This window comes from Muscardinus avellanarius (assembly GCF_963383645.1).
Source record: "Muscardinus avellanarius genome assembly, chromosome: 18".
Taxonomy (NCBI): Eukaryota; Metazoa; Chordata; class Mammalia; order Rodentia; family Gliridae; genus Muscardinus; species Muscardinus avellanarius.
Genome location: NC_137804.1, coordinates 46442755 through 46464713, shown reverse-complemented (window position 1 = coordinate 46464713; position 21959 = coordinate 46442755). Strand labels below are relative to the sequence as shown.

The 21959-nt window shown below is 57.2% G+C and overlaps 1 protein-coding gene across 1 annotated transcript; it reads left to right on the top strand.

Annotated features, from left to right (window-relative positions):
- Positions 1 to 1014: 1014 nt before the first annotated feature.
- Positions 1015 to 20363, top strand: KANK2 (KN motif and ankyrin repeat domains 2; the record flags this gene model as incomplete). Its single annotated transcript, XM_080715527.1, has 11 exons — positions 1015 to 1051; positions 1715 to 2944; positions 11506 to 11625; positions 11695 to 11773; positions 12728 to 12958; positions 14066 to 14153; positions 14464 to 14683; positions 16775 to 16917; positions 18660 to 18860; positions 18940 to 19029; positions 20310 to 20363. The coding sequence occupies 11 exons, from the start codon at positions 1015 to 1017 to the stop codon at positions 20361 to 20363; spliced, it is 2493 nt and encodes an 830-aa protein (XP_080571653.1).
- Between the last annotated feature and the right edge of the window lie 1596 nt (positions 20364 to 21959).

Below are 21959 nucleotides of genomic sequence, written 5' to 3'. Positions count from 1 at the left end.
GTGGAGAGACCGACCAGAGGGACGGGAGGGAGAGTAAGCAAGACCGAAGGAAGGGGGACCCAGACAAGCAAGCGCAGCCGCCCACAGGCCGCAGCCCGCCTTCATGCCTGGCAGGTACCCACCGCCCTGGCGCCCAGAAAGGGTCCGTCCCGGTGATGGGATGAGCTGAACTCTGCTCAGGGCGGCAGGTCAGAGGGCAAAAAGCCCTGGCTGAGTCCGTCGGGGGCGTCTGGGACCAGAGGAGCCTGGCCGGCCTCCAGGGCGGGGCGGGGGTGAGAGGCCCCCAGTGTCCCTCCCGCACCCCCTCTTACTTCCTCCTCTCCGTCCCCATGACTTCCCCGGCCCCCGCCCCAGCCTTCTATCCCTGCTGCGCCCCAATCCCGGACACATCGTGGGGGGGCAGGAAGTTCAGTGTAGCCCGGCAGCGAAACTGTTTATTTTTAGAGAAAATTGTTTCCATAAAGGGGAAAGGCTTCACAACTTGCCGCCTCCCCACTTTCCCTCCACCCCCCCCAAGCCCGGCCGGACCCCGCTCTGCTTTGGGGTTGCTGGGGTCTCCTGCCCCCGGCCTCCAACACTTACAGAAAGCCTGGCTCAGCACCCCGGCCCCTGACCCGCCCAGCTCGGCCCATCCTCCCCTGTGGTCAGCTCCAGGCCCCGCAGGGGAAGGGGGTGCAGGAAGGGCGGGGCTGCCAGACTTGGGGCTGGGGGCTGTGCACAGGCATGGCTCTGGGAACAGCTGGAGCACGTCCCGGGGCTGGACAGATGTGCACGCAGACAACTAGTTTGGGTTTCTTTGTTCCGGGCCCTTCCGCGGCCAGGCGGGGTGTGCGCTTTTGAGAAGGTCCCCTGGACGCCCCCCTCCCAGAGCTGCAGAGGGGGGAGTAGCCAGGCCGCCGCCCCTCCCCCTGTGGACTCCTGAGCCCTGAACCCCCTCCCCCCAGGTAAGCCTCAGCCGCGCTGCAGGCCCCTGACTCGCTGTCCCCCGAGTGACTTCAAGGAGTAGCTGCAGAGATGGCCCAAGTCCTGCACGCGACAGCCCCCTTCCCAGGTGAGGGGTCTGGGGGGGAGGGCGCCCGCCCAGGAGGGGCTCAAGGAGGGACAGACCTTGCTGGGAGGACAGGGCCCTGGGAGACCTGTGGGGGGTTCAGCCCCACACTGGGGGGTGGGGGGCACAGCCCTGCCCTGGCGGAGGAGTCTGAGGGAGGGAGTTTGCCAGAAAGCAGGTTGGTTTGAAGGCACCAGAGAGAGGCCTGTCCTGGGGGCTTTGGGGGGCGCTGCACAGTACTGAGGGCCGGCTCTCAGCATCTTAGAGCGTCCTCGAGGCCCTGTCCTGTCCTGGAGAGTGGGGGGTGGGGTTGGCCACTTCCTGCCCTGAAGTCTGAGGGGACTCAACCATGTCCATCCTGTTCTGAGGGTTCAGGGGGCGATGCCCCATCCTTGGGGTCTGAGGGAAGCTTAGCCCTGCCCTGCCCTCTGAGTCGGGGTGTGGTTTCAGTCTTGTCCCACCCTGGGGTCTGAGGGGAGGGGTCAGCCCTTTCCTGGCCTGGGGGGATGCTTAGCCCCCGTCCTGGGGTCTGGGAAGGGGACAGGACCTTGCGGTGGGTGGGGTTTCTAAGATACAGTCCAGGGCCTGGGGGGCTCCCTGGGTGTCAGTGCCGCCCTGGGCCAGAGCACAGCCGCGGGTTGAGTTTGGGGGTCTCTCGGCACCCAGGCCCCCCTGGCCCGGCCTCCCCTCCAGCCTTCCCCGCCAAGGAGCCCGACCCGCCCTACTCGGTGGAGACGCCCTACGGCTACCGCCTGGACCTGGACTTCCTCAAGTACGTGGACGACATCGAGAAGGGCCACACGCTGCGCAGGGTGGCCGTGCAGCGCCGGCCGCGCCTGGGCTCGCTGCCCCGCGGCCCGGGCTCGTGGTGGACGTCCACCGAGTCCCTGTGCTCCAACGCCAGCGCCGACAGCCGCCACTCGGCCTACTCATACTGTGGCCGCGGCTTTTACCCGCAGTACGGCGCCCTGGAGGCCCGCGGCGGCTTCAACCCACGCGTGGAGCGCACGCTGCTGGACGCGCGCCGCCGCCTCGAGGACCAGGCGGCCGCGCCCCCCGGTCCGGGCGCGCTGGGCTCGCTGGCCCCCAGCGCCGCGGGCTCCACCAGCTCCCTGGTGGGCGTGGGGCTGCCGCCGCCCACGCCACGGAGCTCGGGACTGTCCACGCCCGTGCCACCCAGCGCTGGGCACCTGGCCCACGTGCGCGAGCAGATGGCGGGCGCCCTGCGCAAGCTGCGCCAGCTGGAAGAGCAGGTGAAGCTCATCCCCGTGCTGCAGGTGAAGCTGTCGGTGCTGCAGGAGGAGAAGCGGCAGCTTGCCGTGCAGCTCAAGAGCCAGAAGTTCCTGGGCCACGCGGCGGGGGCTCGGGCCCGTGGTGAGCTCTGCCTAGACCTCCTGGAGCCCCCCGACGACCCGGCGGCGGCGGCAGCCATGCTCGAGACCCGCAGCGTGGGCACCTGGGTGCGGGAACGGGACTTGGGCATGCCCGACGGCGAGGCGGCTCTGGCGGCCAAGGTGGCCGTGTTGGAGACCCAGCTCAAGAAGGCGCTGCAGGAGCTGCGGGCGGCCCAGGCCCGGCAGGCCGAGCCGCAGCCCCAGGCCTGGCCGCCTCCGGACAGCCCGGTGCGCGTGGGCACGGTGCGTGTGGTGGAGGGGCCCCGGGAGGTGGAGGTGGCGGCCAGCACCGCGGCCGGGGCGCAGGCTCAGCGCGCCCACAGTTTGGAGCCCTACGGGGCGGGGCTGAGGGCCCTGGCCACCCTGGCCGGGGACAGCCCCGCGGTGTTCCGCAGCCACGAGGTGGTGGAGACCATGTGCCCGGTGCCCGCCGCCACCACCAGCCACGTGCACACAGTCAAGAAAATCAGCATCACGCAGCCCGGCAGTGACACGGCAGCAGGTGAGTTTCCTGGGCCGGGGGATGGGGAAAATTGATGGGGGCCTTATTCTCATGGTCTGGGTGGCGGCATCTAGGCCCAGCCCTGGGCTTCTCCCAGACGGTGGGTCCAGCCGCACTTGGGATGTCTCTCTTCATCCACAGAAGGAGAAGAATTATGTCGTAGTAGGACTGGGGGTGTAGCTCGGAGGTAGGATGCCCGGGAGTTCCATTCCAGTACCGAAAAAGACGTGGTGGCACACGCTTGTAATCCCAGCACATGGGAGGCCGAGACAGGAGGATTGTGGTTCGCGGACAGCCTCAGCTACTTAGTGAGGCCCTCCGCAACTTAGACCTTGTTTCAAAAAAATAAAAATAAAAATAGGGGCTGTAGCTTGGAGGTTGAATGACCGACCCTGTGTTCTATCCCCAGACCAGGAAAAATAAATAAATAAATAAGAAATAAGAATAAAGAATAAAAAATAGGGCCAGAGGTGTAGCTTGGAGGTAGGATGCCCTTGGGTTCCATCCCTGGTACCTAAAAAAGAAAAAAAAATTAAAAGTCCTCCCTCCTTTGTTCAGGAGGAGGTAGAGCTTGCATTTCTGTTCAGCTTCAGGTATGGCTGGATCCAGGCACTCCGCTGACATCAGGAATCTCTAATTTATTCTCTCCCCTCTACCGCAGAGGTGGGCAAAGGAAGGTGGCCTGTCTTACTAGGAGTCTGTCCTTCCAGCTCAGGGTAAAGGGAACCCTGCAGTCCAAATGGTACCAGTAAAAATCCCAAGGGCAGCCCTCAGCTGACTGAGCCAGTCCTAGTCATCGGCCCTGAGGGCAGAGGAGCCCCACCCACGCCCTGTGGCCTGTGAGGGGGGACGGGGTGCCCCCAGAGGAAGAGCTGAGTCTCCAGGCCAGGAAACGGGGTGCTGGGTATTGCAGAATGTCGCTCCCCGGCCCCTGGGCGAGCTCCCGGAATGATTCATAGTAAGGACAGCTGCTCTTGGTTGCGCTCCGGCCAAGGAATGCTAAGTGCCGCGCTAAGTGTTCTCACCCCGGCCGTGAAGGAGGAGCCACAGGCAGACAGCCTGGGTTCAGAGTCTCTCTCACCCAGCGTGTGGGAGGCTGAGACAAGAGGATCGCCGTTCATGCGCAGCCTCCGCTATTTAGGGAGGCCCTCTGCAACTCAGTGAGACCCTGTTTTAAAGTAAAGAATAAAAAATTGGGCAGGGGGTGTAGCTTGGAGGTCAAATGCCTCTGGGTTCCACCCCCAGTATAGCAAAAAAAAAAAAAAAAAATGCTGGGGGTGTAGCTTGGAGGTAGAATGCGCCTGGATTCCATCCCTGGTATGGCAAAAAAAAAAAAAAAAAAAAATCTGGAACCCTTGTGGATATGTGTATACAGCAAGTGCTCATTGTGGGCCTCTGGCTGCTGCTAATAACTTGCATGCCGGCCTCCTTTACAGCCGGGGAAACTGAGGCTCAGGGAGAGGGGCTGCTCAGATCAGCTCAGAGGTGGGCCAGGTCCTCACCAGCCTGAGGCCACAGCTGGCCACAGCCCGATGGGCAGCTGGACAGCTGCGGTGCGGGCCGGCTGTTCGCCCCTTTCCCTGGGTGCTCGGGCCGGCTGCCCAGCCAGCCCTCCCACTGCAGGCAACCCAGCGCCCAGCCTGAGGCCCCGCCCAGCCCAGCCCAGCCTGGAATCCCAAGGGCCCTCCATTCCAGAACGCCCGCAGGACACACGGACACGCGGATGTCCACCCCTCGGGCTGGCTCTGCCCCTGAAAGCCCTTCCTCTTGCTGGCTTCTCCCCTCTTGCTGTAGCCAGTCTCGGTCTTTGCCTTGCTTGTGTAGAACTGGAGCGTGTCCATTCATTCTGACATGATCTCATTCGGCAGACATTTGCAAAGAGCCGACTTTGTGCAGAAATCTTGTAGGCTCTGGGAACTCAGCAGACAGACAGACAGACAGACGCAGGAGCCCAGCAATAATCAAATGAGGGGCCAGAATAATTGACGTAGAGCCCGCTGGGACACGTCTGTCATCCCAGTACTTGGGAGGCTAAGGCAGGAGGATTGCAAGTTGGAGGCCAACCTCAGCAATTTAACAAGACCCTCAGCCACTTAGACCCTGTTTCAAAACAAAAATAGAGCCGGGCGTGGTGGCGCACGCTTGTAATCCCCGCGCTTGGGAGGCTGAGACGAGGACCTCAGGTTCTGGGCCAGCCTCAGCAATTGAGTGAGGCCCTCTTTCAAAATAAATAGGGCCGGGGTATAGCTCAGAGGCACGGCACCTCTGTTCATGTTCCCAGTACCATGGAAAGGAAAACAGAAAGCACCTCCGATGTGCTACAGCCTTATTTGATGTGTGTGTTCATGCGCACGCAGCGCTGAGAACAGAACCCAGGGACGTCCTACTTCTGAACCTCACCCCCAGCCCCATTTTATTTCATTATTAATATTTCATTATTTCAATTGTGGTACTGAGAATTATTATTGTGTGTGTGTGGGGGGGGTACTGGGGGTGGAACCGGGGGCTTTTCTACCTCTGGGCTACACTCCCAGACCTGTCTTATACTTTATTTGGAAACGGGGTCTCACTAAGTAGCTGAGGCTGGCTGGCCCAGCTCTTATTTTTTTTACTTTGAAACAGTGTCTCGCTAAGTAGCCGAAAGACCCTCACCAAGGAGCTGGGGCTGGCCACGTCCTCCTGTCTGGCCTCCCAAGTACTGGGGTTATCCATTGTGTGTTACCAAGCCCAGCTCTTATTTTTTAGTTTTGAAACAGTATCTCGCTAAGTAGCTGAAGGTATCCTCATGTTGCAAGTGGCCTCACTAAGTAGCTGAGGCTGGCAGGATCCTCCGGTCTCAGCCTCCCAAGTACTGGGATGACAGGCATGCACCCCCACGCCCAGGTTGCTTTTTATTTTTTATATATATTTTTGCAGTACTGGAGATGGAACCCAGGGGCATTCTTCCTCCAAGCCACGCCCCCAACCCTACTTTTTATTTTTATTTATTTATTTATTTTATTTTATTTTTTGGTACTGGGAATGGAACCCAGGGGCCTTCTACCTCCAGGCTATAATCCCAGACCTATTTTATATTTTATTTGGAGACAGGGTCTCTTAAACCAGCTGAGGCTGGCTTTGAACCTTCACGATCCTCCTGTCTCAGCCTCCCAAGTGCGGGGATTACAAGCGTGCGCCACCACGCCCGGCTTACTTTTTATTCTCTATTTTGAAACCGGGTCTCACTGAGTTGCAGAGGGCCTCACTAAGTAGCTGAGGCTGTCCGCGAACCGCGATCCTCCAGTCTCAGCCTCCCACAGGCTGGGATGACAAGCGTGCGCCACCACGCCCGGCTTCCGAGATCTTTTTAATTTTGAAACAGGATCTCCCTAAATTGTTGTGGCTGCCTAGAAGCTGCAGTCTTCCTGCCTCAACCTCCTGAGTAACCGGGCTCACCACACCTGTTGTGTTTTTGTTTTTTCTTTTTAGTACTGGGGATTGAATCTAGGGGCATTCTACCTCTGAGCTACACCCCCAGCCCTATTTATTTTATTTTATTTTTGGTACTAGGGATGGAACCCAGAGCCTTTCTACCTCCAAGATATACCTCCAGCCCTATTTTTTATTCTTTATTTCAAAACAGGGTCTCACTGAGTTGCAGAGGGCCTCACTGAGTAGCTGAGGCTGTCCTCGAACCACGATCCCCCTGTCTCAAATCCTCCCCAATGCTGGGGTTATAAGTGTGCACCGCCATGCCCAACCCTGTTTATTTTTTATTTAGAAACAGGGTCTTGCTAACTTGCTGCGAGTTTCATTACTGGCTGAGGCTGTCCTCGAACCTGTGATCCTCCTGTCTCAGCCTCCCAAGGACTGGGGTTACAAGCGTGTGCCGCCACGCCCGGCTTTGCCATTCCATTTAAAACCGTTCATTGCACGCCACCTTCCAGAAGCTTATTTAGATATTTGGTGTAATCGAAAAGTATGCCCTGAGCGTGTTTAATTTCCTTAAATGGTATTGTGTTTCAGAAAAACAAATCTCTCTCTGTTTCTTATTCCTCCCCCTCTTTTTTTTTTTCGGTCTTGCGGTGCTAGGGATGGAACCCAGCTTGCTAGACGAGCGTCCACCGCTGAGCTCCACCCCAACCCTGTTTTTTCTTTCTGTACACTGGTGTTTATAAATACAGCTTGTCGCTGTGGGTGGCTGAGTCCCTTTCTGCCCTGCACGGATCTCGTGTTTTTCTTATCTAACCCCTTGCAGTGCGTGTCTGGATCACCTCCAACCTCTGCTCCCACGAACGCTGCTGCGCCCAGCCTCACCTTCTCGGGACTCTGCAGCCAACAAGCACCCATAGTTTCTGTGTGTGTGTGTGTGTGTGTGTGTGTGTGTGTGTGTGTGTGTGTGTGAGAGAGACAGACAGACAGACAGGGAGACAGGGCATCAAACCCAGGGGCACCGTACCTCTGAGCTGCACCCCCGCCCCGATTCTCTATTCTTTATTTCTCAGGCTCTCACTGAGTTGCAAAGTTTTTGGAAACAGGCTCGCACTAGGTTGCTGAGACCCTCACTGCTTCCCGAGGTTGACCTCACACCTGCGATCTTACTGTATCGGCCTCCCGAGTACTGGGATTACAGGCGTGCTCCGTCATGCCGGGCTCCACAGAGGAATCTTTTTTAACCATCCATGGAGGTGCTCAAACGTGCCAAAAATGAGACAAATGCAAACTAAGACAATAAGGAGTTTGTTTTTTTTTTTTTTTTTTTTTGCAGTACTGTGGATTGAACCCAGGGGCATTCTACCTCTGAGCTACATACATTCCCAGCCCTATTTTTTATTTTTTATTTATTTATTTGTGTGTGTGTGTGTGTGTGTGTGTGTGGTACTGAGGGTGGAACCCAGGGGCTTTTCTACCTCCGGGCTATACTCCCAGACCTATTTTATACTTTATTTGGAAACAGGGTCTCACTGAGTTGCTGAGGGCCTCACTCAGTAGCTGAGGCTGGCTTTGAACCTGTGTGATCTCCTGTCTCAGCCTCCCAAGCGCGGGGATGACAAGCGTGCACCACCACGCCCAGCTAGCCTTCTCTTTATTTTTTACTTTGAAACAGGGTCCCACTCTGTCGTGGACGGCCTCATTAAGTTACCGAGGCTGGCCGCGAACCCAGATCCTCCTGTCTCAGCCTCCCAAGTACAGGGATTACAAGCGTGCCCACCACGGCTGGCTAAGGAGACACAACCTCATACTAGCATCCAGAGGTCAAAAAAATAAGAAAGTTGTATAAAAGCATGTGTTGGCAGGGATGTAGAGAGACAGCCACCTTGGACCTGAGCGTGGCGTTGGGAATTTGAGAGGGAGTTTTATCCAGGGACAACCGGACAAGATTTGGAGGAAAACTGTGTGTCCTGGCCTGGCGTGGTGGCGCACGCTCGTCATCCCAGAATTTAGGAGGCTGAGACCGGAGGATCGCGGTTCGCGGACAGCCTCAGCTACTTAGTGAGGCCCTCTGCAACTCAGTGAGACCCTGCTTCAAAATTAAAGAATAAAAAATAGGGCTGGGGTGCAGCACGGAGGTAGAATGGCCCTGGCTTCTATCCCCAGTGACACAAAATAAATAAGGGCTGAGGATGACGCTCGAAGGTAGAATGCCCCTGAGTTCAGTCCTCAGTAATGCCAAAAAAAAAAAAAAAAAAAATTCCTCTGTGCGTCACGTATGTGTAGTGTTTGTCCATTTTTGTCTGAGTAACTTTCAGACATTCCTGGCGTATTCCTGAGCAGGGATTGCCAGGCTGTTGCGTGGTTTTGTGTGACCCACAGTTTAGAATTGGTTTCTATGTTCTTGGGAGGCTGAGGCAGGAGGAATGAGGGTTCAGAGCCAGCCTCTGCAATTTAGTGAGGCCCTCACCAATTTGGCGAGACCCTGTTTCAAAGTAAAAAGAACAAACAAACAAACAAACAAAAACAAGCCGGGCGCGGGGGTACACATTTGTAATCCCAGCATTCCGGAGTGTGAGACTAGAGGATCACAGTTTGCACACAGCCTAGCTACTTAGTGAGGCCCTTTGCCACTCGGACCCTGTTTCAAAATGAAGAATAAAACTCAGGGCTGGGGGAAACCGGGCGTGGTGGCGCACGCTTGTGATCCCTGCGCTTGGGAGGCTGAGACAGGAGGATCGCGCAGGTTCGAAACCAGCCTCAGCTACTTAGTGAGGCTCTCAGCAACTTAGTGAGACCCTGTTTCCAAATAAAATAGAAAATGGGTCTGGGAGGATAGCCCGGAGGTAGAAAGCCTCTGGGTTCCACCCCCAGTACCACCAAAAAAAAAAAAAAAATCAGGGCTGGGGGTGTAGATCGGAGGTAGAATGTCCCTGGGTTCCATCCCCAGTACCGTAAACATTAAAAAAATAAGGTTGGGGTGTAGCTGAGCGTTAGAATGCCCTGAGTTCAATCCCCAGCGCCAAACAGAAAATAAAATGAATCTGGAGAGTGATCTAGGGCCTGCTGCGGCTGCCCGGCCCTCAGGGGTTCTGGCCTCGTCCCAGCCACGCCCCGCTGGGTCCTGTGGTCGCCTGTGGCTCTGGGCTCAGCTGGGTCCTGTGGTCGCCTGTGGCTCTGGGCTCAGCCGTCTGCCCTCTGCCCACCTCCCTCCTCTCAACTGGAGGGAGTTGTTGCTACAGACAGCCCTCACAGGGCCGCGGGGCTTGGTCGGCAGCCGGGGTGCACACTGCGGACCTAAGTGTACCCCAAGACGTGGGTGGCCACCAGAAGTGGAAACTGGACTCTGATCTCACACTGTAGCTGCTGGTGGGGGCATGAGTCCGGGCTAGGGATGGCCCTGGGACTGTGCCTGGGAAGCCATCTTGGTCCTCAGACCAACAGAGAGGAGAGAGAGAAAGAGAGAGAGAGAAAAGAGAGTAGAGACAGAATTGAACAGCGGAGGGGCATTCTACCTCTGAGCTGCTCCCAGCCCAATTTTCTTTGCTTTTATTTATTTATTTTTTTGGTACTGGGGATGGTACCCAGGGGCTTTCTACCTCCCGGCTATACTCCCCAGACCTATTTTCTATTTTATTTGGAAACAGGGTCTCACTAAGTTGCTGAGAGCCTCACTAAGTAGCTGAGGCTGGCCACCAACCCTGATCCTCCTGGCTCAGCCTCCCAAGCACGGGAATTACAAGTGGGCGCCACCACGCCCGGCCCTATTTATTTTGAACAAGGACCTATTTATTTTGAAATAAGGTCTCGCTAGGTTGCTGAGTCTCGTTACTTGTGAAGTCTGTTCTTGAACTGGTGGTCCTCCTGTCTCAGGATTACAGGCAGGCACCCCCAGCACCACCACACCTAGCTAAAAACTTACCCTTTTAATCGTTATTTATTTGGGGGGGGGTCTCACTAAGTTGTTGAAATGGGCCCCAAATATGAGATCCTCCTGTCTCACCCTCCCAAGTACTGGAATTACAAGTACTCAGGGGCATTCTAATTCTGAGCTACACCCCCAGTCCTATATTAATTTGTGTGAGGGGGTACTGTGGATTAGACTCAGGGACATGCTACCTCTGGGTTACATACACAGACCTATTTATTTATTTATTTATTTATTTATTTATTTATTGCAGTATTGGGGATGGAACCCAGGGGCATTCTACCTCCAATTTACACCCCCAGCCCTGTTTTTTATTCTTTATTTTGAAACAGGGTCTCACTGAGTTGCAAAGGGCCTCACTAAGTAGCTGAGGCTGTCCTCGAACCACAATCCTCCTCTCTCAGCCTCCCAAATGCTGGGATTACAAGTGTGAACCACCACGCCCGGCATCCCAAACCTATTTTATATTTTATTTGGAAACAGGGTCTCAATAAGATGCCGAGAGCCTCACTAAGTAGCTGAGATCTGCGTGATCTTCCTGTTTCGCCCTCCCAAGTATTGGGATTACAAGTGTGCGCCATCACACCAGCCTCCTATTTTATTTTATTTCATTTTATTTTACTTTTTGGGTGTGGAGATGGGACCTAGGGGCATTCTACCTCAGAGCTGCACCCCCTGCCCTGTTATTTATTCTTCATTTTCAAACAGGGTCTCACTGAGTTGCAGAAGGCCTCACTAAGTAGCTGAGGCTGTCCGAGAACCGCGATCCTCCAGTCTCTGCCTCCCAAATGCTGGAATTACAAGCATCTACCACCACGCCAGGCTTGTTTTTTATTTTGAAACAGGGTCCCTGCCTAGCGTGATGGCGCACGCTTGTCATCCAGCATTTGGGAGGCTGAGACAGGAGGATCTGGTCTGAGGCCAGCCTCAGCTACTTAGCCCCTCTGCAACTTATTGAGACCCTGTTTCAAAATAAAGGGGAAAAAAATAGGGCTGGGGGTGTAACTCAGAGGTAGAATGCCCCTCAGTTCCATCCCCAGTACTACAAAAAAAAACAAAAAACAACAAAAAAAAATAGGGCTGGAGGTGTAGCTAAAAAGTGCCCCTGGAGTCCATCCCTTGGAAGGCAAAAAAAGAAAAAAAAGTAGCCTCTGGACTGTATTATGTGACCCGCCGGCCACAGCTGTGACTCCTGAGCGATGCCTCATTCTGTGTCCCCCAGGTGTCCCCCACACTCCCACAGAGTCGGCCTCGTCCCCGCCGGGCCCCGCAGCAGATCCCAAGGAGAACACGGGCACGGTGTCCGCCGCCTCACACCAGCCGCGGCAGGCTGGGGACAGCGGTAAGGGCAGGGCCCCGGCAAGCCCCGGCAGGGCCCTGCCGGACACGCTCTCACCACGCCGCCCCCCAGGCTGCTCCCCGGCGCGAGTGCGGCCTGCGGACCCAGCGGCCCGAAGGCGCAGCCTCCAGTTCGTGGGGGTCAATGGCGGGTAAGAGGAGCCCCCAGCAGTCTGTCCCTCCCTTACCCCGTCCCTTCATGCCCCAAAAAGATGAGCAGGGTAAGCGGGTTGCGGCAGCTCATGCCTTTAATTCTCTTCTTGGGAGGCTGAGACCAGAGGATTCCCAGCGGGAGGCCGGTCTTAACATAGTGAAGGTCCCTCGGTGACTTAGCGAGAGCCTGTTTCAAAATAAAAAGCAAAAAGGGATGGGGGTGCAGCTTGAAGATAGAATGCCTCTAGGTTAGCGAGGAGCGGTGGCACACACTTGTAATCCCAGTATTTGGAAGGCTAAGGCAGGAGGAATACGGGTTCAAGGTCAGCCTCAGCTACCTAAGGAGGCCTCCGCCACTTAGTGAGACCCAGTCTCCAAAATTAAATGGGTCAGGCGTGGTGGCGCACACTTGTAATCCCAGTACGTGGGAGGCTGAGACGGGAGGATCACAGGTTTGCTGCCGGCCTCAGCTGCTCAGTGAGGCCCTCCACAACTTAATGAGACCCTGTCTCAAAATAAAGAATAAAAAAATAGTGCTGGGGGTGTAGCTCGAAGGTAGAATGCCCCGGGGTTCCATCCCCAGTGCTGCAATAAATAAAAATAAGTAAAAAAATAGGACTGAGGTAGCTGTGCAGAAGAAGGCCCAAGTTCAGTCCTCTGTATTGCAAAATAAATAAACAAAAACATAAAATAGGGCTGGAGGTGTAGCTCAGAGGTAGAATGCCCCTAAATTCGATTCCTAGGAGCCTCCCAAAAAACAGCCTCTGGATTCAACCTCCAGTATAAAAAATAATAATATTGGGGTGTCGCTCAGTGGTAGAGCGCCCCTGGGTTCAGTACCACCGAGAGCTGGGATAGTGAGGCCCAGGGAAGGCAGGTGGACAGGCGGCCCTTGGTCCATCCCAAGTCCCTCCAATCTCGGCGTCTCCCTGCCGTCCTGTCCCCCTGCCCAGGTACGACTCGTCCTCTGAAGACTCCAGCACGGCCGAGAACTCCGACGAAAGCACCGAGAATGAGGCCCCCGGGCCGGGGCACGGGGTTCCGGGCGCGGCCAGAGCCCCCCAGCCTGTGCCTGCAGGTGTGGCCACCAAGGCCCCAGGGCAGGAGCGCCCGTTACCCCGGGAGTCGCAGCCCGTGCCCGCGGCAGAGGGGGCCGAGGGGGCCAACCCCGAGGAGGAGATCCGGTCAGTGTTCTGGGTGGGACGGAGTCGGGCAGGCCTGGGGGTGGCCTCTTTCTCTTTTTTTTTTTTTGTGGTGCCTGGGATGGAACCCAGGGGCGTTCTACCTCCAAACTATATCCCCAGCCCCCCCCCCTTTTTTTTTTTTTTTTTTTTGCATTACTGGGGATGGAACTCAGGCATTCTACCTCCGAGCTACGCCCCCAGCCCAATTTTTTTTTCTTTTTTTTTGGGGGGGGCGGTTCTTGGGGTGGAACCCAGAGGCTTTCTACCTCCAAGATATACTCCCAGACCTACTTTATATTTTATTTGGAAACAGGGTCTCACTAAGTTGCTGAGAGCCTCACTAAGTAGCTGAGGCTGGCTTCGAACCTGCGCGATCCTCCTGTCTCTGCTTCCCAAGTGCAGGGATTACAAGCGTGCACTACCAGGCCCGGCTTTATTCTTTATTTTGAAGCAGGGTCTCACTGAGTTGTAGAGGGCCTACGTAGCTGAGGCTGGCCACGAACCGCGATCCTTTGGCCTCAGCCTCCCGAATGCTGGGATTCCAAGCGTGCGCCACCACGCCAGCCTCAGCAACTTAGTGAGACCCTGTTTCCAAATAAAGTATAAGATAGAGCTAGAGGCGTAGCTCAACACAGGATGCCTCTGGTTTTGTCTGCAGTATCACACACACATGCAAAAATAAGTACATTTTAAAAATAAAAGACAGCCAGGCATGGCTCGGAGGTTCACAGGTTCAAGGACGGCCTCAGCAAATAGTGAGACTCTTACTAACCTGGGGAGACCCAGTTTCAAAATACAGATTAAAACCGGGCTGGGGATGTAGCTCGGAGGTAGAACACCCCTCGGCTCAAGCCCCAGTACCATAAATAAATAAATAAATAAATAAATAAATAAATAAATAAATAAATAAATGGCTGGGGTGTAGCTTGGAGGTCGAATGCCACCAAGGTTCGATTCCTGGTCCCAGGGAAAAACGTCTCTGGTACAGAGGGCCTGCGCGGCACCATCCAGGTGGCCCCTGGCAGCAGCATGGAGGCCGGAGCCCGCCCCAAGCCCCCCGCCACTGGAGGGGCTGCCGTGGCACCAAGCGCTCCTGTGTTCCCGCAGGCTGGAGCTGAGCCCGGACCTCATCTCGGCCTGCCTGGCCCTCGAGAGGCACCTGGACAACGCCAACGCGCTCACGGAGCGGGAGCTGGTACGGCCCCGCTGTCCCGCCTCCCCGCACACTGAGGACCCAGAGGCCGCAGCCAGGGCTGGGGGGCCGGGCACGGGGTGCGGGGCAGGGCTTGTGCGCCTCCGCGCTGGGGCGTCCGCCTTGCCCTTGAAGATGGCATCGGGGTGGCGGCGGCCTTCTGGGGACCGCCTGGACTCCCTTCGTCTATACCTCCCCGTAAGGCCTTTCTGGGACGGGCGTCTACACCTGTCTGCAGAGCCTTAGGCAGGGCAAGGGGGGCGCCGCGGGCTCCGGCCGGGTCGCCGACCTCGCACACCCTGTGCCCGCGCAGAAAGTCGCCTACACCACGGTGCTGCAGGAGTGGCTGCGCCTGGCCTGCCGCGGCGACGCGCGCCCGGAGCTGGTGCGGCGCCACCTGGTCACCTTCCGGGCCATGTCGGCGCGGCTGCTGGACTACGTGGTCAACATCGCCGACAGCAACGGCAACACGGCGCTGCACTACTCCGTGTCGCACGCCAACTTCCCCGTGGTGCGGCAGCTGCTGGACAGCGGTGAGCCGGGGGGCGGGGCACCTGGCAAGGCCCGCCCCCAGTGATGGAGGCCCCGCCCCCAGTGATGGAGGTCCCGCCCCCGAGTGGTAGAGGAGGCCACGCCCCTGGGCGATGGGTGGCCACGCCCCCTGTGTGGAGGAAGCCTATCCCTGCGTGATGGAGGAGGCTCCGCCCCCTGAGTGGTGGAGGAAGACCATTTCCCTGGGTGATGGAGGAGGTCCCGCCCCTGTGTGATGGGCAGCTATGAACCCTGTGGGATAGAGAAAGCTCATCCCCACCCCTCGCCCCCTGTCTGATGGGTAGCCACGCCCCCTGCGTGATGGAGGCCCTGCCCCAGATGATGGAGGAGGCTCCGCCCCCTGAGTGGTGGAGGAGGATTATTTCCCTGGGTGATGGAGGAGGTCCCGCCCCTGTGTGATGGGCAGCTATGAACCCTGTGAGATAGAGAAAGCTCATCCCCACCCCTCGCCCCCTGTCTGATGGGTAGCCACGCCCCCTGGGTGATGGAGGCCCCGCCCCAGATGATGGAGGAGGCTCCGCCCCCTGTGGGATAGAGGAGGGCTCGCCCCTGTAGGATGGAGGAACCACCCCCTATAATAAAGAAGACCCCGCCCCCTGTTGGATTGGCTCCGCCCCTTGTGATGGAGGAGGACCTCCCTGTCAGTCCACAGAGGAGGGCCCCTCTAATGGTCTGCTGGGGAGATCCTGCCCCCATAGCCTGCTGGAGGCGCCACCCCTCCCAGGCTGATGGGAGACAGCTCCTGGTCTGATGGGGGAGCCGGTGATGGTCTGACAGGCCTGCCAGTCTGATGGAGGCGGCCACCCCCTCAGACCAGTGGAAGAGATGTCAAGTCTCCCGGTCTACAGGGAGAATCCACCCTCCCACTCGGGATGGCGGATGCGGCCCTTGGTCTGACGGGACAGTCTGGCAGGTGGGGGAGCGAGGCCCGGCCTCGGCTTTCTGCCATCCCCTTCTGTCATCCCCGAGGTGCCCACATCATAGACCACGGTCCCATAGGCCTTGTCCGAGGGAAGGCCCAGGAAGTGGGGGCCAGGAGAGGATGTGGCCCTCGGCTGCGCAGGAAGGAACTTGCCCTGAACACAGGGCCTCCGGGTCTGGGGAGGAGGCCCGGCCATCTTCAGCTTGACGAGGGAGACAGTTCCAATTCTTGCCCTGGATGTGTATGACAAAGGCGCCACTAATGGCGTAACCATGCAGTTGGACTCCCCGGGGCAGAGAGCACGCCCCACCTGAGAAAGGGCGTGGTGGTGGACGCCCGTAACCCCAGCTCTCAGGAGGCTGAGATGGGAGGATCTCATGTTTAAGGCCGGCAGCTTAATGAGACCATTTTGAATGTGTGTGCGGTGTTGGGGATTGACCCCAGGAGCGTTCTCCTCCAAGCTTCACTTCCAGCCCTATTTTTTTCTTTCTTTCTTTCTTTCTTTTTGGTGGTACTGGGGTTCCTAGAAGCCCTTCTACTTCCAGGCTACACTCCCAGACCTATTTTATACTTTTTTTAAATTTGGAAACAGGGTCTCTTAAGCCAGCGCGGCTGGCTTCGAACCTGCGCGATCCTCCTGTCTCCGCCTCCCAAGCGCGGGGATGACAAGCGTGCGCCACCACGCCTGGCGTCCTATTTTTTATTCTTTATTTGAAACAGGGTCTCACTAGTTGCAGAGGCGTCACTGAGTAGCTGGGGCTGGCTGCAAGTGGGATCCTCCTGCTTCAGCCTCCTGAATGCTGGATTATAAGCGTGCGCCACCACGCCCAGCTATGAGACCGTTTCAAAGTTTAAAAAATTAACTGGGCATGATGGCACATGCCTGTAATGCCAGGACTTGGGAGGCTGAGACAGGAGGATTTCGGGTTCAAGACCAGCCTCAGCAACATAGCAAGATCCTGTCTCGAAATATAAAAAAGGCCTAGGGTATAGCTTGGAGGTAGAATGCCCCTGGGTTCAACCTCAAGGACCAGAAACCCAAAAGGGAGGACTTAGGCCCTGCAAGGCTGAGGAGGCAGGGCACCAGCTCGCCCTCAGGCAGGCGGCCTGGCTGGCGGCTCACGCCCGCCTCTGCCTGTCCCCATCTCAGGTGTGTGCCAGGTGGACAAACAGAACCGCGCCGGCTACAGCCCCGTCATGCTCACCGCCCTGGCCACCCTGAGGACGCAGGACGACATCCGCACGGCGCTCCAGCTCTTCCGCCTCGGGGACGTCAACGCCAAGGCCAGTCAGGTGCGAGGGGAGGCCTGCCGGTGCCGGGCCCACACCGCCTCATTCCAGCACCGGGAAGGGCTGCTCGCCAGGACGGGAAACTGAGGCGTTTCCTACAGGCTAGAGTCAGATAGGCAGGGTTCGAACCCAGGCGGTCCGGCGCCAAACCCTGCACCGGCCGGCCTGCCGTGCTACCTCCCCGGCGCATGCACCAGAGGCCTCTTGCTTTCTGTTGCTTTCAGTACCAGGGACAGGACCCAGGGGCTTCTACCTCCGAGCTACAGCCCTGCCCTGTTGTTTATTCTTTATTTTGAATCAGGGTCTCACTGAGTTGCGGAGGGCCTCACTAAGTAGCTGAGGCCGTCCGCGAACCACGACCCTCCTGTCCCAGCCTCCCAAGTACTAGGATTCCAGGTGCGCCGCCACCAACGCCCGGCTCACGCGGAGTTTAAGCAGGAGGTGGTAGGTTGGCCGTCCGAGAGCCCAGGGCTGTGTGCCGGGGGCTGGAGCAAACCACTGTGCAGGCTACTGGGAGGGGCCGGCGCCTGGACACAGTAGGGCAGGAGCTGGGGGCCGCTCAGTGGTTAGTGCCTGCCCGGTTCCTTCCATCCCCAGCACCGCGGGAATAAAGAAAAGGGAGAGGAAGCCAGGTGTGGTGGCCATAGCTGTAATCCCACCACTTGGGAGGCTGAGGCGGGAGGCTCACAGGGCTAGGCCAGCCTCAGAAAGTAGTGCGCCTCTAGCCAGATGTGGTGGTGCATGCCTGTAATCCTAGCATTTGGGAGGCTGAGGCAGGAGGATCACGGTTGTGGACAGCCTCGCCTATTGCAAAAAAAAAAAAAAAAAAAAAGACTCATCAACCTAATGAGACCTTGTTTCCAAATAATTTATTTTTTTCCAGTACTGGGGATGGAAACCTGGGGCATTCTACCTCTGAGCTGCCCCCTCAGAGTCCTGTTTTTTCTTTATTTTGAAACAGGGTCTCACTAAATGGTAGAGGGCTTCACTAAGTAGCGAAGGCTGGCCACAAACCTGCAATCCTCCTTTTTCAGCCTCTCAAGAACTAGGATGCGTTCTAAGTACAAATGTGAAAAAATAGGGCTGAGTGTGTAACTTGGAGGTAGAATGCCCTGAGTCCAACCCCCAGTGACACATATAAATAAATAAATACCTGCCGTGGTGACGCACAGCTGTAACTCCAGTAGTTGGGAGTCTGCGACAGGAGAATCACAAGGAGAGGACAGCCACAACGAGCAGTGAACCAACGTAGTGAGACCTTGTTCCTAAGTAAAAGTAAAACTGGGCTCAGGATGTAGCTTGGAGATAGAATGTCCCCGAGTTCAATCCCCAGTACAAATAATAATAATAATAATAATAATAATAATAATAATAATAATATAATTTAGAATATAAAGTCTCCTGCCTCAGCCTCCCAAGGGCTGAGGTTATAGATGTGTGCCCCCTCGTCCGGCATCTATTTTACTTTTTATCGAAGTATGGCTATTCTACTTCGTGTACCGCTTCTGGTTGGCTAAGCTTTAGGTATGTTCGTCCTGTGAGTTCAGGACCTGGGCAGGACAGGACCCCTCTGAGGAGCAGCCAGTGGGCGGAAGCAGGACCGGCATGCGCAAAGGCCCAGGGGTGGGAAAGTGGATCTGAGGCCATCAGCGTCTCAGTACTTGGGGACCTCGGAAGGTCCTGGAAGTAGCTGTCCCCCGCCTGGTGCCTGCCTCAGCCATAACCCTGTCCCCTGCGCCCCCCAGGCGGGGCAGACGGCGCTGATGCTGGCGGTCAGCCACGGGAAGGTGGACGTGGTCAAAGCCCTGCTGGCCTGCGAGGCGGACGTGAACGTGCAGGACGAGGACGGCTCGACGGCCCTCATGTGTGCCTGTGAGCACGGCCACAAGGAGATCGCGGGGCTGCTGCTGGCCGTGCCGGGCTGCGACATCTCCCTGGCTGACCGCGTGAGTCCCCGCCCAGGGCGCCCCGGGGAGGGCGGAGTATAACGCAGCCGTCAACAGCGCCCTGGCTGGCTCCTTGCAGGACGGGAGCACCGCCCTCATGGTGGCCCTGGACGCCGGGCAGAGCGAGATCGCCTCCATGCTGTACTCTCACATGAACATCAAGTGCTCCGTGAGTGGCCGGGAGCTGGGGTGCCCGGGGAGGGGAGGGGTGCCCGGCCCGAGGGTTGCGTGGCCGCCCGCAGGTTGACCGTTCCTGGGTTTCCGTGAGGGAGCGAGGCCCGAAGCGCGGAGGCTGCGTGGTCCAGATTCACCAAAGACGAGGCTGGCCGGGCGCGGGGCACACGCTTGGAGGCTGCGGTAGGAGGACCGCAGGTTTGCGGCCAACCTCCAGTGAGACCGTTTCAAAATAAAGAATAAAAAATAGGGCAGGGGGTGTAGCTCAGAGGTCGAATGCCCCTGGGTTCCATCCCCAGACCAGCAAAAAACAAAAAAAAACCTCTAGCGAGCTGAATCATGAGAGAGAAGGGGCTGCCAACACAGAAGCCCCCGTCTCTCCCCGGCCCACGGCCCAGCTGAAGCTGGTGGCTCCGGCCCCCCACGCCCCTTGGTGGGGTGTCGGGACACCCGGGCAGCAGCCAGGGGCCTGTGAGTCCTCAGCCAGAATATGGAAGCCCTGGGTGGAGTCGCCGGCCGCCCCGCGGGAGGGACACTCACTCAGCCATCACCGCCACCTGGTCCCCATCCTCTGAGCTACACCCCCAGATGTGTTTAGGGTTTGTTTTTGGTTTGGGGTTTTTTTTTTTGGTGGTACTGGGGTTCCTGGAAACCCTTCTACCTCTAAGCTACACTCTCAGACCTATTCTTATACTTTTTTAAAATTTAGAACAGGGTCTCTTAAGCCAATGCGGCTGGCTTCGAACCTGCGCGATCCTCCTGTCTCCGCCTCCCAAGTGCGGGGATGACAAGCCACCATGCCCAGCTGTTTGTTTGTTTGTTTGTTTGTTGTGGTACTGGGGATGGAACCCACCAGCCTTCTACCTCTGGGTTACACCCCAACCTGTTTATTTTTTACTTTTTTTATTTACTTTTTGGGGTTGGAACCCAAAGGCATTCTACCTCCGAGCGACATCCCCAGCCCTATTTTTTATTTATTTATTTATTTTTAATTTAATTTTATTTTTTTGCGGGTCCGGGGATGGAACCCAGGGGTATTCGACCTCTGAGCTACACCCCCTGCCCTATTTTTTATTCTTTATTTTGAAACCGGGCCTCACTGAGTTGCAGAGGGCCTCGCTAAGTGGCTGGGGCTGTCCGTGAACCGCGATCCTCCGGGCTCAGCCTCCCAGGCCCTGGGATGGCAAGCGTGGTGGCTGCGCCGGGCTCTCTCTGATCGCGGCTGCCTGGCCCCCAGCTTCCTGGCCACCCTAAGGCTTTGTCCTTCCCTTACAGTTCGCCCCGATGTCAGATGACGAGAGTCCGGAGTCGTCCTCTGCAGAAGAATAGCCCGCCCGCAGGCCGGCCTCCTGTCTGTCCCTCCGTCTGTCCCCCCTGTCCTCTCCTGCGCAGCCTCCCCGCCTGCCTGACTTCTGCTCCCCACGCCTCAAAGGCAAACAGGTTTGCCCTCCGCCCTCCCGGGGCAGCCGGACACCAGGGCATCGCCATCGCCACCGAAGCCAGATTCGTGTAGAAATGGGCGCCGGGGCGGGTGGCGGGTGTGGGCTTTATGAGAACTTGGAACAATCCTGGGGCTTCGCGGGCCGTGAGGAGGTTTCTGAGTCATTGTTGGGGGAGGGCGGGACCGCTTGTGTCCCCGGATTTTGAAGTCACTGGAATGGCGTCTTTTCCTGTCGGTCTGGCCCTGGGCACAGCCCCGCGGGGCCTCAGCGCTCTGCCCGCCGCGTTGAATTGTGTGGGATACAATAGTGTTTTGTCTAATCCCGGGTCCCAGGTGGCTTTCTTGGAGGGGCTGTTTATTTTCTTCTGGTCGCTTCTAGAAATGTCCAGGTCACGTCACCCCAGGGGCAGCAAGCTCAGGCCTTTTTTCCTCTCAGAGCCAGTGTCCCACCATTCAAATTGGGGGCGGGGGAGGGGCCTCAAGCCTGACATGGTGGCGCACGCTTGTGATCCCAGCATTCGGGAGGCTGAAGCAGGAGGATCACGGTTCACGGCCAGCCTCAGCTACTTAGCGAGGCCCTCTGCAACTCAGTGAGACCCTGTTTCAAAATAAAGAATAAAAAAATAAAATAGGGCTGGGGGTGTCGCTCAGAGGTAGAATGCCCCTAGGTTACATCTCTAGTACCGCAAAAAAAATCGGGGGGGTTCAAGCTTGGCGTGGTGACGCACACCTCGCGCGCGCACACACACCCCCAAGAAATTGGGAAACTCGGGCCGAGTGTGGCGGCGCACACCTGTCCTCCGGTACTTGAGGGGCTGAGGCAGCACTGCAAGCTGGAGGCCAGCCCCCGCCGCTTGGACTCTCGGCCACAGAGGGAGACCCTGAGTCTTCCTACAATGCAGTGCTGGGGCGCGGCTCAGGGTCCAATGCCCCTGGATTCAATCCTTAGTAAAAAAAAGCAGCAGGTTGGGGGGCTCAGGACTCTGTGGCCCACGTTGCGGTCATCTCTGACTTGTAGGTTCCCGATTCACAAGGAAAAATGACCCAGAAGCCCGTCCCCTCCCCGCACAGAGGCCCTGGCAAATGCTCATTTTCCTAGAAAATCCTTCAGACCTGGAGACCAAAGGAAAAAAAGGATGCGGTTCTCAGAGCGGCCGCCGAATCCTGAGCCCAGAATCCAAGTAACAGGGCCGCCCTTTTCCTCCCCGGCTTCCAGAATTTCTCTCCTCAAAGAAAAGAAAACAGGGTATGTGCTTGTTGGCCGCACACGGGGCGAGCTCCAAACCCCATGTGTGCACAATTAAAAACTGGCTGCCCCAGGACTCCCGGCGCAAGCTTAAAGAGACAGGCCTGCGCCGAAAACCTCACCCGGCCAGCAGGGCTTTGTAACAACCTACCGACCTTCCCGAGCCGCCTGGGACGGGCCTGGGGAAGCGGGGCTCGCCGCAGAGGCGCCCGCTGTCCTTCCTGCCTCTTTCCCCCCA